The sequence below is a fragment of the Balaenoptera ricei genome, chromosome 3, assembly GCF_028023285.1.
Source record: "Balaenoptera ricei isolate mBalRic1 chromosome 3, mBalRic1.hap2, whole genome shotgun sequence".
NCBI classification, from domain to species: Eukaryota; Metazoa; Chordata; class Mammalia; order Artiodactyla; family Balaenopteridae; genus Balaenoptera; species Balaenoptera ricei.
The window spans coordinates 56349952-56367838 of NC_082641.1; the positions used below are offsets into that span (position 1 = coordinate 56349952).

Here is a 17887-nt window from a genome sequence, read left to right on the forward strand (position 1 = left end):
GCATGCAGAAATATGGTCAAGAAGGTTTTTTTCACTTAACTTATGTGGAACCCAAACGTCAAAGCGATTCACATAACCAAGCTGGTGCAAATGATTTTCAACACTTGATTTGGATATTTTGAGTATGTTGGCTATCTCCCGCGTGGTATAACACTGATTGTTCTCAATTAGTGTCTCGATTTGATTGCTATCAACTTCAACTGGTCTACCTGACCATGGACCATCGTCCAGCAAGAAATCTCCAGCATGAAACTTCGCAAACCACTTTTGACACATTTGATCTGTTGCAGTGCCCTCTCCATACACTGCACAAATCTTTTTTTGCATTTCAGTTGCGTTTTTACCTTTCTTGAAATAATAAAGCATAATATGCTGAAAATGTTGCCTTTTTTCTTCCATCTTCAATATTAAAATGGCTACACAAAAATTCACCAGTTTTGATAAGTTTTTTTTAAAAATGCACTGCTGTTATGACAGCTTTCACAATACAATCTAACAAAATTGTTTCGAGTGAAGTTAAGGACAACTAAGCACTAGTTAGAACCATGTTGTGGAAAAAAACGAACGAACTTTTTGACCAACCCAATATTTTGTTTTTCTGTTCACCATAATGGGTTCAAACCATGAAAAAATAATAGCTAATATATATGGGTCTCTTGAGTGCCAGGTACTAGGTTAAATGCTTGATTATGTACATAGTGTGAGCAGACGTAATTTAAAGAAATTTAATATTCAATGAAAGTAAATTTATATTTGGAATGAAAGTACATTTAAATCTAAGGATATTTTTAAAAGAACATAAAAGCAAGGCAGTTGAAAATTGGTACTTCCTGGATATTGGCTTAGTTTGTAAAAACGCCAGTATATACTGTTCATTTTTATGGATATTTGAACAGGTACTGATGAGATTATTTTCTCCTATGAAAGTGAATTTACCTCATTGACTCAGAGTGTGAACTGCTTTTCATGTATAGAAAACAGCGAATGAGGCCCCACTGCTTGCAGGTGCTGTGCCCAACACTCTAGGGGATGCAGTGAAGAGTATTGTGTTGTCCCTGTCTCTAATGAATTAAATATCAATAGAAGACTTCGTGGTTGCAGGCAAGAGTGATAGGTGTAAGACTAGCTAACTTTTTGTAACGTTCACTCTGTGCACTCACAGTATGTGCTGAGCTAAGTGCTTCACATACACTATTTCATGTCATCCCAATAACAACCCTATGGGATAGCCGCTGTTACCTTCATTTCACTGGTGGGGAGACCGAGGCGGCAGTAGACTGGTTCGGAAACACACCTGTGATCACACAGCTGTTGTGAGGTAATGAAGCTCTGTTTTGAACTCAGCTGACATTCTTATCCACCACTGTAATCTGCAGTAAAAAGAGTACCAGAGGCAATGTGCAATAAAATTACCACATGAATTCTGTAGATGATTTTCAGATTGTCTTAAAAGAGAGAAAGATCCAATTTTAGCTGAACTGGTTAAGGATTTTTGGTGTTTCTGGGGCTAATCCTCAAGGGAGAGAATGTCCTAAACATTTCAAGTGGAATTCTGCACAGGGGTAGGAGAGCCTAATGTGTTTGAAGAAAACAGTACATTTTTGGGGGCTGTGTTGAAGGAATGGAGAAAGAGGCTGTAGAAGAGTTTAGAAAGATAGGGCAAGTTTTTTGTGAATGTAATTAAGAACTGATGTTATCATTGAGATAAGTGTTCCTGTGTGTAGCATGTTTTGTTCACTGAGATGTACTTATTTCTCTTCAGTTGATTCGGGAGGAGCAAACTTACCTCGACAAGCAGAGGTATTTCCAGATCGAGATCACTTTGGCCGCATATTCTATAATCAGGCAGTTATGTCTTCTAAAAGTATTATACAGGTAATTTCTCATTAATGAGATGTATTGCTTTTTGCATCAAATGTCTTTGCTAACCAGGTATTCTGAGATGACTTAAAACAGAATTTGTTTTGTTTTGTTTTTGGCTGTGCCATGCAGCTTGCAGGATCTTAGTTCCCTGACCAGGGATTGAACCCAGGCCCTTGGCAGTGAAAACATGGAGTCCAAACCACTGGACCGCCAGGGAATTTGCAGAACAGAATTTAATACAGAATTTAGTCTTTCTCCACAGAAAGCATCATAAGGATATCTCCAGTCAGATTCATCTGCTAAATATGGGAATACTGTTATGCTATAATAAAGGTTATTTACCAAAGGAAAAGAGTTTTTAAAAAGAAAGAACACTGAGTAAAATTGCTTTTTTAGGACTATACTCTGGAGGAGTTCTAGTATATATATGAGGAGACATGTACAAGAAAGTTCCTTGTAGCATTGTTTGTTATAGCAAAAGTTAAAGAACAAAGTAAATGCCCATTCATAGGAGAGTTATAATAGTTAGCTGTTAAAATGAATGAACTAGAATTGTGTGCATCAACAGAAATAAGCCTCAAAAAATATGTTGGGTAAAAAAAAAAAAGTGTAGAATAAATGTATAGCAAATTGCTATGTATGCAAGTGTTAAATATATCAAATAATCTATTATGTATAAACAGGTACATGGGAATGATAGACTCAACTTTAGAACAGTGGTTACCTTTGAGGTGGGAGGGAGGAGGAGAATAAAGGCCAAGTAGGAGGTCTATAGAGGCTTCAACTGTATCTGAAACATTTTATTCATTTAAAAAAATTCAGAAGTAAGTTTGACCAAATGTTAAGATTTATTAAGACTGGGTATTAGGTAAAGAATATTTATTTTACTATTCTAATCTTTTTTGTATGTTTGAAATACTTCATAATACTGCTGCAACTCCTTTGTTTTTGTTTTGTTATTGAATTTCTTAAGTTTGTAGTAGTTTTATTAGTATTCTAATTAATTAGTCATCACTTGCAATTATTATATCTCTCTTCTTTATAATCTACCAATACAATGTGTTGTTATTATTTATTATATATTTTACTGTTATGTGGAGACCTTGCGTATATCTATGCTTTGTTTATCTAAATAGAAACTTCAGCTTTGCTCACTTTTACCCAGATGGCCCTTGCATCCATTATCTGTTATGAAATTCTTATTGTGATCTTTTGTCTTATAGGGGAAATTAGCCCATTTAACCTGGTATTATAATTTATATAGCTATACAAAACTTATATTAGTTTCCTAGGGCTGCCGTAACAAATTACCACAAACAAGGTGGCTTAAAACAACAGAAATTTATTCTCTCAAGTTTCTGGAGGCTAGACATCTGAAATCAAGGTGGCGGCAGGGCCGTGCTCCCTCAGAAGGCTCTAAGGAAGATTCCGATCCTTGCCTCTTTGAGCTTCTGATGGCTCCAGGCGTTCCCTTGGCTTGTGGCTATGTGACTCCAGTCTCTGATTTGGTCTTCCCATGGTCTTCTCCTCTGTGCCCTCTCTCCCTTATAAGGACACTTGTCACTCGATTTAGGGCGCCCCTGGGTAATCTAGAGTGATCTTATCTCAAGATCCTTAACTTAATTACATCTGCAAAGACCCATTTTTTTTCGAATAAGGTCACATTCACAGGTTCCGGAGATTTGGGTGTGGACAAATTTGGGGCTTGGAGGGGCACCATTCAACTCACTGTAGACCTCTGCCACCTTGCATGCTTATTCTGTGCTCTTTCTCTTCATGTAGCTTTTGTGGGACTATATAAAACGTCAGCCAACATCTAACAGATATTTATGGAGAAGCTACTGTAAGCCAGGCCCTGTACTAGATGAATCAAACCAGGTAGGGTCTCTGCTCCTGTGGAACCTGAAGCTTGAAGTGCTTTAAAAACTAGGTCTTTTTAAAATTAAAAGTGTCCTTATAATTTTGAATAAGCAATATCTGCTTATGATAAAAAAATCTAAAATATCTAAGGGACATTTGACTGAATGCCTTCAGTTTGCCTATTTAATTTTTGTTTCCTAAAAATTTTAACATCAGTATTTCTTTAACTGAGCCACTTCTCAGCATTTATTTTTTCTGTTTCAACCCAATAGGAAGTTTGTGGTTGAGGTTTGCCTTCTTATATTCTTATGAACCTCGTGGAATTAAAAAAAAAATCTAATTGTTATTGTATCCTAGTGTCCATGGTGCCTCTTCTCATCTTTTCCCCTTTTTTTATAGTTTATGAACTATAAACCTGATATCGCCACTGAAGCTATTGCTTCGTACTTTACTGAGAAAGTCATGTGTGAGCACTGTTCTATTAAAAACAATACTGCTTACTCTGTCTTTTTTTTTAATCCCAGGAAGAATTGTCTCTGTTCTCCAAGACTAGACTTGTCATTTATAATCTTAATACTGATCCCTCATTTGTGCTTCGTCATTAATCCTCTTTCTCTCTTTTGCTTTAATATTTCACATCCACTTAATTTTTTTTCTCACAGCCAATAATCATGTTGACTTCCTCTTTTTTTTTTTTTAAAGGGAAAAGTAGCAAAAAATGATGCACAAAGAAAAAGACCTTTTCTAGCTTCTGCTGTTTTTGAAGCTTCTCTCCCTCCCTGGATTACCAGACTTCTTAAGGATTGGCCCAGCATCTTCGTTCCTGACCACTCACTTTCCTAAAAACCTTGCTGCCCTCGGAGGGTCCCGCTAACCTTAACCTCCTAGAGATTCTCACGCTGTACAACCTGTTGGTTTTGTTATTGTTCCCTTTCTTGAAATTCTCCTTAGGCTTCGTGCCACTGGTTTCCTTCTTCTCCCACTCTCTTCATTAAATCCTCCCAATCCCATTCAAGAACTTGTCCTTAGTAGTTTAATAAAATCTAATGATATACCTGTCATTTCCATGATCATTCTCTGGTCCTGGCCTCCATCCACCTCCACCTACCCTTGGGGTTCTGTTGTTTGGTTAGATTTCCTGCTGGTACCAGAGGCTCAGAGTAGACATTCCGTATTTAGCTGCCCCTGCTGATTTGTTCCTTCACCCATGTTTCTGTGTGCTGTTGATGGTACTTCCTTCTTGCTCTTTTCTCTAGGATTGAAACTTTGATGTCATCATTGACTCTTCTCTGCTTTTTCCCCTACTTAATCCTTTTAGGTCAGAAATATATATCTTCCTCATTTTTGTACCCCTGGGAGGTCCTTTGATGCTGGGCAGATAATCAATACATAGTAAACCTTTGATGAATCAAGTCATGTTGGTTTTTACCTTTGGATTGGTCCTCTCCACTCCATTCCTACTGCCATCACCATAGTTAGTTCAGGCATTTTCTGTCTATTGTACACATTACTATTAGGTTATTCTTTATCTAGTTCCCTTGTTCCAGACCAAACTTCATAGCCTGATACTTAAGACTTCGTGTGATCTGGTTCCAACCTAACTTTCTAGCCTTACTGATCATGCATTGTAAACTGCCATCAGTCTGAAGCACTTGCTATTTTTCATGTGCATCGTGACCTTTATGAGTTTCTGCTCAGGTCCATGCCGGACTCTCTTTCCCCCAGTCCTTCCATATGGGTTGATCTGAGTCTCCAACCCATTTTCCAAGGTGCATCTCAGATGCCACCTTTTCCAGGAAAGGTTCCCAGAATCCCTTACCGGAAGTGATCTCCCCCCCCCAACTCGCATAATTCTTGAGCTATACCTTACTAATGGCATTTATCCCTTTTATCTAGACATATCCTGACTAATTTCCCTTACTCGACTCTTTGCCACTTGAGATTAGAGACAATATTGGATTGTTTATATCCCAACGCATTTACTTACCTACTTAATAATTTATTATTTGAGTGAAACTCCTTAATAACCATTAAAGTGATACCTAACATACTGAGTAGTTCTATTTCCTATATTTTAATGTATGTTTATTATTATTATTATTACCATCATCATCATTATTTTTGGCTGCGCCACATGGCTTGCAGGATCTTAGTTCCCCGAGCAGAGATTCAACCCAGGCCACTGCAGTAAAAGTGCCGAGTCCTAACCACTGGACGGCCAGGGAATTTCCAATATATTTTAATATTTATTTAAGACTTCGGTTTAGGTGGACTGTTAAAAACAATTTTTTATATTTTCTACATAAAGCAATAACTGTTGTAACTGCAGTTATGTTATGTGTGCATTTTGATAGTGAGCACTAGCTTCCCTTACTTGTTCAATTCCTCTTCCTCCCCAAGATTGGTTTTTATTTAATGTTATTAACCTTGCCCTTTGTAAGTCCGTTTATCCACTGATTTCTAAGAAGTATGTCTCTTGACAACCATATCTCTGTTTTTTCCTATATTTTTGCAGCTGTAAAGATGTGGCCAGATTCCTACAGACCTCCCAGTTTCAACAATTTTGTTTTTGCACTTGAGAAAAAACAGTTAACTAGGTAGTTACCTTTGTATTCTCTTCTGTTTCATTTTTCCTTACTTTCTGGTAGGTTTTAGGACCCTGGTTTGTTTTGAAGTTTAAAGACTTGGCGTATTGGTGTCCAGTGGTCTTTCTCTGAGCCTCATGTCCCGAGGATACCTTCTCTGGTCCTTCTCCACAATCCATGCCTGATGCCGTGATGATCTTGGGGCTGTGCTTCTTTTATTTTCCTGATGTGGTTCCCATGTTGCTGGCTTTTTAAATGTGAGACTTACAGTTCTCTTCAGAAGTGGGATCTTGGTGTTTGTTTTCTTCAAGTCTTACATTACCATTAATTTTTATAGTCTACTGAGAGTCTATTCTAGACTGGTTTTGCTCTGATGCATTAATTCTCTTCCTTGTTTTACTGTGATCCTTACCACACCAGCAGCAAATGTTTCTGTTTTTTATTAACAGTTTATTTCTTCTGAAATAGCTGTTATTCACCTAGCTATGCTTAGTTGCAGCTCCTCAGGCCTTTCCCCCTTTTTTCTTCTTTGCACTTCTGCCTGTTTGTTCTTCTTTTTGGAGATGTGCCTGAAATTATTCTCAAGTGTCCCTCCCTTCCTCTTTTCTAAACTTTTCCCTCTTCCCTCCTTGGCTTAGCTCATTATTTTTGAAATTTATTTTCTTTGCTTCAGACCTTGGTAATTGTTTTGAGGGTCCTAGTTAGGATAAACACTGTATGTTATTATTTTAAAAATGCATTTCAACCTGCTCATGAAGCCAGATAGGGTCAGGGGTAGAAGAAACCACTCTGTTTTTTTTTTTTGTTTTGAGGCTCTCTGATAAAAAGATTGAGGAAGAAACAGAATGTTCTGGGTGAGATGGACTTTTTGTTCTCTATGTACATTTCATCCTATCCAGTGAGCACGGATAAGCATGTATGTTCTAGGGTCAGCAGTGTGATCGTCGGTATAGTTGATAATGTTCTTAAATTCTGGATAGCCATTGAATAGATACTTGTGTATTATGGCTTTTAGTTTTTAATGGTGACTCTTTAGGTAGAGGAAGAAAAAAGTGATACAGGCAGTATTTGCTTTCTACAATACTTTGAATGGAAAAAGAAGAAAGATGAGAGATTTAAAAAACATATAATTTTAATGGCTTTTCCACCAAGCAACTGGAAATCTCCCTCCTCAAGTTCTATTACATTTATCACAGAGAGCCTTTGAACTAGATAGTCTTCTGCAATTTTTCAGTGGAAAGATGGAGGTCTAAAGTTCACACAGCTTCTCAGAATTGGGTATGAAACCTCTTGACTCCCTCTCAGACACCCCTTCCATAGGGCAGGCTGCTGACCTACAATATGTAATTTGTTTTTGGTGTGATGAGAACCAGCCTCTACTTGTGCAGGCAAGACCTGGAGGGTAATGAAATTTTGCCCAAAGTTCTTCCAGACTATTACCTCTGTTTTGTAGCCTCTCGTTTCCTTTCACTTCCAGCTTTTGCTGTGCGGTCTGTGCCAGTGATGACAAAGATTGTTACTGTCAGTTACACATCATTCTTAGCCTACTTGCTGTTTTCTTGCTCTGGATTCAAGTTTTTGAGTTGCCATGGGGCTCCTGACCCTGCAAGAGGGATCTCTTGTCTTGTCCTTGTCACAGAGCAGGCCCACTTCACTGGTGACAGGGTGGATGGTGGCCTCTCAGTGGAACTCGTGGGAGCTGTCTTTTGTTCTGATGCACATGAGGGGCGCAGTCATGTCTCTCCTGACATAGTGCCTGGGATTTGCCCACACAGCCAAACCTGTACTCTGAGCACGGTCGGAACAGCTTGTGGTCACGCAGCTTCCTTATGTCCCTTTAATGTCCCTTTAGTACAAGAAAGCAGCAGAATTTTCTTTCTGGGGTTCTGAATCATTTGTCCAGTGTGGCCCAATGTAAGGTCTTCATTGTACTACAGACGAATGCTTTGGGATGTGGAAAGTCATTGGTGCTGTTTGGGCCCTGGGGTCCCCATGCTCTGTGAGAAGCAGCAGTAGACACAGTGGCGGAGCTCTTGGTGCACGTTCACTCTATTTTGTGAGTGAAGGGCTCAGAATTAAATGCAGAAGAGGAGATTGTGTGACAGTGGTGACTTAACTGTGTTCTTTTATTTCTATTGAGCAATATATATATATTTTTTATAAATTTATTTATTTTTGGCTGTGTTGGGTCTTAGTTGCTGTGCACGGGCTTTCTCTAGTTGCAGCGAGCGGGGGCTACTCTTCGTTGTGGTGCGCAGGCTTCTCATTGCAGTGGCTTCTCTTGTTGCGGAGCATGGGCTCTAGGTGCGCGGGCTTCAGTAGTTGTGGCACTCGGGCTCAGTAGTTGTGCCTCACGGGCTCTAGAGCGCAGGCTCAGTAGTTGTGGCGCACAGGCTTAGTTGCTCCGCGGCATGTGAGAGCTTCCTGGACCAGGGCTCGAACCCGTGTCCCCTGCATTGGCAGGTGGATTCTTAACCATTGTGCCACCAGGGAAGTCCTTGCTTTAGCAGTATTAAGTTTTGTGTCTGTTAGATACTTGGAACTAGAATAGCCTCTCTTTCTTATTGATGAAAAATTTGAGAATTCTGATTCCTGTATACTTAGTAACTCTAGCTCTTGTATTTTTTTTTTTTAATTTTATAAGTTTTATTGAGGGGTAATTTATTGAGCTATAATTCACATACCATAAAATTTACTCATTTAATATGTATAATTCAATGGTTTTTAGGGTATTTACAGGGTTGAATCAATTTTAGAACACTTTTATCACCCCAGAAGGAAATGCCATACCCACTGGCAGTTAATCTCATTTTTACACAGTCCCTCCAGACCCTGGTAACCTATGGATTTGCCTGTTCTGGACATTTCATATAAATGGAATTGTGCTAAGTGGTCTTTTGTGCCTGGTTTCTTTCACTTAGCATAGTGGCTTCAAGGCTCATCCACGTCTTTCTCTTGGATTTTCGTCACTCTCTGGGATGGTACAGAATGCTGATGCTGGTCTGTCTCCCATCTCGACTAGAGGAATAGTTCACAGATACATTAAAGAGCAACAGCGACAAAGCACTTCAAACAGAGACTTTCCTAGGTCTTCAGATGGGCCTCAATTGCAGGCGCTTAAGGGAGATGGTTTTTGTTCTCTGTATTAGTTCTCTATTACTGCAGAACAAATTACCCCCAAACATAACAGTTTAAAACAACAACATTTATTATCGCACAGTTTCTGTGGGTTAGGGGTCTGAGCACAGCTTAGCTGGATCATGTGACTGACTGCAGTCCTCTCAAGGCTCCGCCCCCTACCTCATTCATGTGGCTGTTGGTAGGATTCAGTTCTTTGCAGAAACCCCTCAGTTCCTTATGAGCTGTTGTAGGTTCTTTCCTTTGTGGGCCTCTCCATACAGCATGTCACAGCATGTCAGCTAGCTGCATCAGAGTAAGCAAGCAGGTGGGCGAGAAAGAGGGCCAGCAAGACAGAAGACACGGTCCCTCATACCCTGAGCACAGCAGTGATGTCCCATCAGTTGCCATATTCCATTCATTAGCAGCATGTCACTGGATCCACTGCACGCTCAAGGGGATGTGATCATACAGGAGGTGAATACCAAGAGTCTAGTATGGCAAGGGGCAGGGCGGTGGCGTTTTAGAAGCTGCCTACCACAGTCTCCTACTCTGTTACTGAGCAAAAGTCTTCTGTATATGTTTGTGATGCCTCACCTGGTGTCTGAGAAGTGGATTGTTGATTTCCTTGATTGCAGAGATTCTGTGGCGAAAAGGCATCTGAAGTGTTCTTAAGAATATGGTAAAATTCGTTTTGTGAGAGAGCATTTGTGATAGTTAAAAAGGGGCTTGGACGTCTCAAACCATAAGTTTAAAAAACAAGATAGAGGAGAATACAAAGTGAGTATGGTATTCTCTTCCCCACCCTCCCCACCAGTCTAGGTTCAGAGATGGGGGAATATCAGCCAGCAAGACAGAGAAGAATCAAAGGAGGTGGGACTGGGGTTTAAATGGGTCCCTGATGTGGAGCCCGGCAGCACTGCCCCTTGGAGCTGCGGGGTACAAAGGGGCTGCAGCATGATCGAAACCCTGACTGCCCATCTCAGACGGACATTGGAAGATCCGAGGGCTGGAGAGACTGTTGTTTGCCTTATGTGCTAATAATTTGTCAGCTATTCACTTGAGAGACTTTTCTGCTAAATTGGTACATCTTTTCTCTCTACCCTGAGATGACAGGATGACATTTAGTTTCATTTCCCTCATTTTTGTCTTATGACATTTTGACAAAATAATTCGTCTTTGCTCCATCCCCACCCCCCAACCCCCAGTCCTTGGTCTTGGAACACCACTTGCTGGCAGTTGCTCTTCTTTTCTCTCCTTTTGCTCAATATTTGTTTTCATGGAACCCTGCTGTGCCTATATAGTTCTTTAGAGCTTACTTTTGAAAATTGTCCCCTTTCATACTCTTACAACATTGTGACTCTTCTCTAGTTCCTTGACTTCTTTTTTTGATGGTGGATTCTAGTGTTCTAGCGCAGAGAACAGGGTGATAAGGTGAAATCGTGTCCTTTGCTTCTGATATGAACTTAAAGAAAAACCCATAAAATATTTCAAACTTGAAGAAAGTACAGAGAATAATAGACCAGAATACTCATGTACCCTCCACTTGGATTTATGAAGTACTAACCTTTCCTGTGTTATTTTTTGCCCCAGATTTTTAAAGAATTTATTTATCTACAATATCCCTTTCAAAATATTGTATTGACGGACATGTTGGCTATTTGCATATTTTGCTATTATAAACACTGCTATGATGAATGTTTCCTTGTGCTTGTGGGCAAGAGTTTTTCTAGCCATAGATATCTTTAAAACAGACTTCTGTGGGGAGGTGAGGTGTGGGTGGAGGGAGAGAAATAAGTGAGGGGGATTAAGAGGTGCAGATCTCCAGTTGTAAAATAAATGAGTCGTGGGTATGAAATGTACAGTGGGGGGAATATAGTCAGTAATTATGTAATATCTTTATATGGTGACATACTGTAACTAGACTTATTGTGGTGATCATTTTGAAATGTATAGAAATATCAAATCCCTCTGTTGTATTACAGTAGCTAACATAGTGCTGTAGGTTGATTATACTTCAAAACCAACCAAAGAAACAAGCCCATAAAAAAAGAGATCAGATTTGTAATTACCAGAGACGAGGGATGGGGGGAAGGGGAATTGGGTGAAGGAGGTCGAAAGGTACAGACTTCCAGTTATAAGATAAATAAGTAATGTGATGTAATGTGCAATATGAATAATATAATTAACACTGCTCTATGTTATATATGAAAGTTAAGAGTAGATCCTAAGGGGTTTTTTCATCATAAAGAAAATATTTTTCTTCTATTTTAAAAATTTTGGGGACTTCCCTGGCGGTCCAGTGGTTAGGCTCCGCTTTTTTTTTTAAATTTGCCACACGGCATGTGGGATATTAGTTCCTCCACCAGGGATTGAACCCGAGCCCCCTGAAGTGCAAGCACGGAGTCCTGACCACTGCACCGCCAGCAACGTCCCTGATGGATATTTTCTATAACTTACTAAGTATCATTTCATGCTATATGTAAGTCAAATCATTATGCTATACACTTTAAACTTATACAGTGCTGTATATCAATTATATTCCAATAAAACTGAAAGAAAAAAAACTGGGTGATTGATAAGCAAAACCATAAGTGATAAACACTTCTGTAGTATGTTGACAAAGAAATGTTACAGCCATTTTTCATAACGTTACATGAAATAGGGGAAAATGCCTTTTGTGACAGCCATTTAGATGGAAAAATGTTAACTCATGCTGCCTTTCACTTTTGGATTAATACTAGTGTGGCTTTTTTTTTTTTTTTTTTTCCGGAACAGATACTTGTATGACTAGAAGGAAAACTGATGGCATATTGGAATTAGCAAAATCTACTTTCATGTGATAATTTAAGAAAATATTCACCACATACTTCTCTTACTTTTCTCTGTGGTCTTGTTTATTCCTGTCTAGGGGTAATCAGCAAAACCCATATTTATTATGTGTCATACTAATCTCTAAGCAAGAATTTTTTTAAGCTTTTATCATGGAAAGTTTCAAACACACACAAAAGTAGAGAAAATAGTACTGTGAACCCTCAGGTATGCATCACTGAGCTTCAACACAATGGACTTTCTTTTTAGCAAGATTTTCAATTGTGATGCTAACATTAGTTTTATATTTAGAAAGTCTTATATTCAGGGTAACACAAAATTAACATTACTCATTGGGAGAATTATTTCAGTATTCCTATGAGGTAAGTGGCAGTTGTTTAGAGGACTTATTACTGTTATTATTATTAGATTTAAAAGTTGTCCTTTTAATATAATTTTGCTAATTTATGGATGGATTGTGAGTTTCTTCTCTCCATTAGTTGCTCAGGGTAAAGGTCTGTTTGGCCAGTCTTCTCTTTAACAGGGAGATTGTCCACAAGCTTTGTAAAGTGTGACATAAGTCCTTCAAAATGCTTTGATACAAAAGTTAGGAAACTATTCTAAACACTTAGAGGACTACATTTTAAAAATGAAACACAGGGACTTCCCTGGTGGCCTAGTGGTTAGGATTCTGGGCTTTCACTGCCGTGGCCTGGGTTCAATCCCTGGTCGGGAACTGAGATCCCACAAGCCGCACGGCACAGCCAAGAAAAAAGAGAGAAACACGGGTACAAGCTAGTAATATCCCCTGGTACTGCAGTGTTTGTGGAACTATAGATCCAGGGACTGTATAAATTCACTGTCTGAGCTGTACTGCATGAGTTTCTTGTGTGCTTGGATTCCAGATAGCAGTGGTCATGGGCTCCTGTACAGCAGGAGGAGCTTACGTGCCCGCGATGGCTGATGAAAACATCATCGTACGCAAGCAGGGTACCATTTTCTTGGGAGGACCTCCCTTGGTAAGAAGCTAGTTGCTTGTTTGTTTCTTTTTGGTAAGAACATAGTCTTGTTTGCTTACTTGCTTGCTTGATGGAAGTAAAACATGCATAATATGAAATTTACCATTCTAACCATTTTTAAATATACAGTGCTCTGGCATTAAGTATATTCACTTTGTTGTGCAACTATCACCACCATCCATCTCCAGAACGTTGTTATCTTCCCAAACGGAAACTCTGTCCCCATTAAACACTAACTCCCTATTCCCCACCTCCTTCACTGCCCCGACAACCATGATTCTACTTTGTCTATGAATTTGGCTCCTCTAGGAACCTCATTTAAGTGGGATCATATAATATCTGTCCTTTTGTGTTTGGCATATTTCACTTAGCAAAATGTCCTCAAGACTTATCCATGTTGTAACATGTTTCAGAATTTCCTTCCTCTTTAAGGCTGAATAATACTCCAATGTATGTACATACCACATTTTGTCTGTTTATCCATCAGTGGACTTTTGGGTTGCTTCCACTTTGGGGCTATTTGGAATAATGCTGCTGTGACCATGAGTATACAAATATCTGTGTGAGTCCCTGCTTTCATTTCTTTTGGGTATATACTCAGAAGTGGAATTGCTGAATCATGTGGTAATTCTATGTTCAAATTTTGGAGGAATCACTTCATTCCTCTTTATGGCTGAATAATATTTCATTGTATGGATAGGCTGCATTTTGTTTATCCATTTATCGGTTGATGGACATTTGGGTTGTTTCCACTTTTTGGATATTATGAATAATGCTACTATGAACATTCATGTATAAGTTTTTATATGGGTATGTTTTCATTTCTATTGGATATAAACCTACAAGTACAATTTCTAGGTCATATGGTAGCTCTAAGGTTAACATTTTGAAGAATAGCCAAACTGTCCAGAGCATATTTTACATTCTTGCCAGCAGTGTGTGAGGGTTCTGATTTCTCTACATTCTCTCCAACACTTGTTACTGTGTGTCTGTTTGATGGTAGCCATCATAGTGGGTGTGACATGGTACCTCACTGTGGTTTTGATTTTCATTTGCCTAATGGCTAATGATACTGAGCATCTTTCATGTGCTTGTTGGCTATTTGTATATCTTCTTTGGAGAACTGTCTATTCAGATCCTTTGCCCATTTTGTAATTGGGCTCTTGTCTTTTTTATTGAGTTGTAAGAATTCTTCATGTGTTCTGGATACAAGTCTCTTATCAGATGTATGATTTGCAAATATTTTCTTCTATGGGTTGTCTTTTCACCCTCTTGATGGTATTTTCCTTTGAAGCATAAACGTTTTAAATTTTGATGAAGTCCAATTTTTATATTTTTTTCTTTTTTTTTTGCTTGTGCTTTTGGTGTCCTATCTGTGAAGGTATTGCCTATTCCAAGGTTGCAAAGATTTAATCCTTTGTTTTCTTCTAAGAGTTTTATAATTTTAGCTCTTACGTTTGGGTCTGTGATCCATTCTGAGTTGTTTTTTGGTGCGGTTTCAGGAAGGGGTTCGACATTTTTCTGTACGTGAACATGCGTTTGTCTCAGCATCATGTGTTGAAAGGACTATCCTTTCCCCCTTGAATGGTGCTGGCTGAAGAAAAATACTTGTACTTATCTTTTCTTCTACTCAAGGTCAATAACAAACCAATAAATTGTTAAGTGAAAACAGCAAGGTGCTTACACATAGTGTGTTCACTTTTGCGAAAGTGAAGGGGGGAATTATACATTTGTAAGCTTGTATATGCATAAAGAAACTGGAAAAGATAGAGTAAATGTTGTTTAAACGCAGAGGAGGTGAAGCAGGGTGGGAGAGAGACCTTTGACTTTCTGAGTCTTGTGAAAACATTATCTTTTCAAAAGGTTAAGTCCCCCCACCCCCCAAGAAAAAAGAGTTAGAATAGCTATGAGTGGTGCTCTAAATTTTTAGGAGAACTTTTTTTTTTTAAAGAAAGGACATTTTATTTATTTTTATTTATTTATGGCTGTGTTGGGTCTTCGTTTCTGTGCGAGGGCTTTCTCTAGTTGCGGCAAGCGGGGGCCACTCTTCATCGCGGTGCGCGGGCCTCTCAATATCGTGGCCTCTCCCGTTGCGGAGCACAGGCTCCAGACGCGCAGGCTCAGCAATTGTGGCTCACGGGCTTAGTCGCTCCGCGGCATGTGGGATCTTCCCAGACCAGGGCTCGAACCCGTGTCCCCTGCATTGGCAGGCAGATTCTCAACCACTGCGCCACCAGGGAAGCCCTCTAAATTTTTAATACTAGCAAGCTTTATGCATCACTGGTAGGGCAGCTACATGATTTGCAGACCCCAGTGCAAAATGAAAATATGGAACCCTTTGTTCAAAAAGGAGAAAACTACTGTTAAAGATACTAAAATATGAAACATGTTCCCTTCTTCTGTGGTCTTTCTACCAGTCATGGTGTTTTTATTTGTTATTTAATGACAGGCCCCACCCCCCCGCCCCCACCCCCGCCAGGCATCTCTACTTCCCATGGACCCACCATGTCCCCAAGGATGTGCTGCCTCCATGTGAGAATGTGCTTGGTACCCAGATAGGGAACGAGCAAAAGGCTAGCCTTTAGCATCCCCCCCGGCGCCCCCCCAACACACAGAGTGGCCTGTTGGAGAGCACACCTCAGCACTGCCAGCCCAGGACAGTGATGGAGCTGCCATGCTCTTCCCTGAGACACCATGGGGGGCACACCTGACCTCTGATCCTCCCTACACCTGTGTCAGGCCCCCACTGGGGGCGGGTGTAACAGGTGCTAGGCAGGGGTGGGGAGGAGAAGGTAGGGCAGGACCCAGGGCCCAGGCACCAGTCAGCAGGGAAGCAGGGAGCCAAGAGCCCATCCCAGGGAGATGGGGGGAGGCAGACTGCACAAGATCTGAGGCTCTAAACCTCAACACACATGCTCCATTGTCCCATCAGACTTCACTTACAGAACACAAATTCAAAGATAAAGTTAGTTAGACTTTCACTAGGGTGACCACTGAGCATTAAACCCCAAGCACAGGGCCCTTCTGAGAGTGGGGCCCTGTGCAACTTCACTGGCCACCTGCCCGTGATGCAGGCACTGAGGACTGGATTATGTCATCCTCGGCGCTTCCTCATCTCTCCTTTGGACGTCTCCATTGTGATTTCCAGGAAAGCAGTTGTCACCCTGCTTTGCTTATGTCACAACATGATCCTAGGCTTCAGAGTGATAAAGAGAGGCTGGGTGAAGACACAGGTAATTTCTACTGATTACAACAAAACATCCCATTACGTAAGTAAAATCCAAGAATATTAAATAGGTAAAAAGAATAATGTCAAGGAACTTCTAAAACTATAATAAACCTACAAGTGGAGTAATTCAGCCATAAAAAGGAAAGAAGTTTTGACACATCCTACAACATGGACAAACCTTGAAAACATTGGGCCAGACACAAAGAACAAATATTGTATAGTTACCCTTCTCTGAAATATGTAGAATAGGCAAATTAATAGAGACAGAAAGTAGATTGGCTGTCGCCAAGGACTGGGACGGGGTAGAATGGGGAGGGACTGCTAATGAGTATGGGGTTTCTTTTGGGAGCGATGAAATGTTCTGGAATTAGGTGGTGGTGATGGTTGTTATACAGCCTTGTTAATATAATAAAAACCACTGAATTGTATTCTTTTAAATGGTAAATTTTGTGGTATGTGAATCATATCTTAAAAAGTAAGTTTATTGCTTCAAAAGTCTGTCAAGGAATTAATCTGGTTTTGGAATATTAACACAAGTTTATTAAAAAGAGTACGTTAAAAGATATTATACTTTGATGTTAAATAAGTGTATTTTCCAAATGATTGTGTTAATTTTTAATAACTTTTACTGAGGATCAGATAAGCCTGAAGAGCTGCCTTTTCAAATGAATTAAAAGTCTCAAGGCATTATTCAAAAAGCCTACAGCATAATATTAAATATTATTCTTCAATATTTCTCTAGCTATGTGTGATAGCAATCGTTTGTTAATTTACCTATGTGTAGTAAACTTTCCTGGGTAATTCTTGTTTATTTTTCACTAGAGAATAAGTAAAGATATGACTAAAATTTTAAAACATCTTTTTGGGAATATAGGTAGTGTCATGATACTGAAATAATGCTGTTTTCAAGAGAAGATTTTGTCTAAAGGTCAGCATTACAATGTCTATTCAGTGGATTCAGATTTAACTTGTGCCTCAGAAAGAAGCAACGTAGCAGCTGAAGTCTGCAGTTCTGTTAGAGAACTAAACCTTGTTCAGTAGTCTACCATCAAAAGGCTGTATTTACAGGTAGAAAAAGAAGCAGCAGCAGCCTTATCTGCTTAAGAATTCTAAATTTTGATGCTTGTTTCACTGAAAATTGAGAAAAGGCTTTGTAGGTTTCACACATAATGTGAGGTTGTAGCTTTCAGTAGCTTAACGTGGTTGGAAAAAAATGCATACTAATAAGATAAATTTTTTTAACTTTTTATTTTATATTGGAGTATAGTTGATTAACAATGTTGTAATAGTTTCAGGTGTACAACAAAGTGATTCAGTTATACATAAACATGTATCTATTCTTTTTCAAATTCTTTTCCCATTTAGGTTGTTACATAGTATTGAGCAAAGTTTCCTGTGGAATA

General features: G+C 39.4%; 1 protein-coding gene across 1 annotated transcript in view; it reads left to right on the plus strand.

Annotated features, from left to right (window-relative positions):
* Window positions 1–17887, plus strand: part of MCCC2 (methylcrotonyl-CoA carboxylase subunit 2) — a 64042-nt gene that overhangs the window by 17598 nt on the left and 28557 nt on the right. Inside the window, exons 6-7 of the mRNA XM_059916551.1 lie at window positions 1763–1875; window positions 13142–13255. Of these exons, the coding sequence (XP_059772534.1) occupies window positions 1763–1875; window positions 13142–13255 (227 nt within the window). The remainder of the gene's footprint in view (window positions 1–1762; window positions 1876–13141; window positions 13256–17887) is intronic.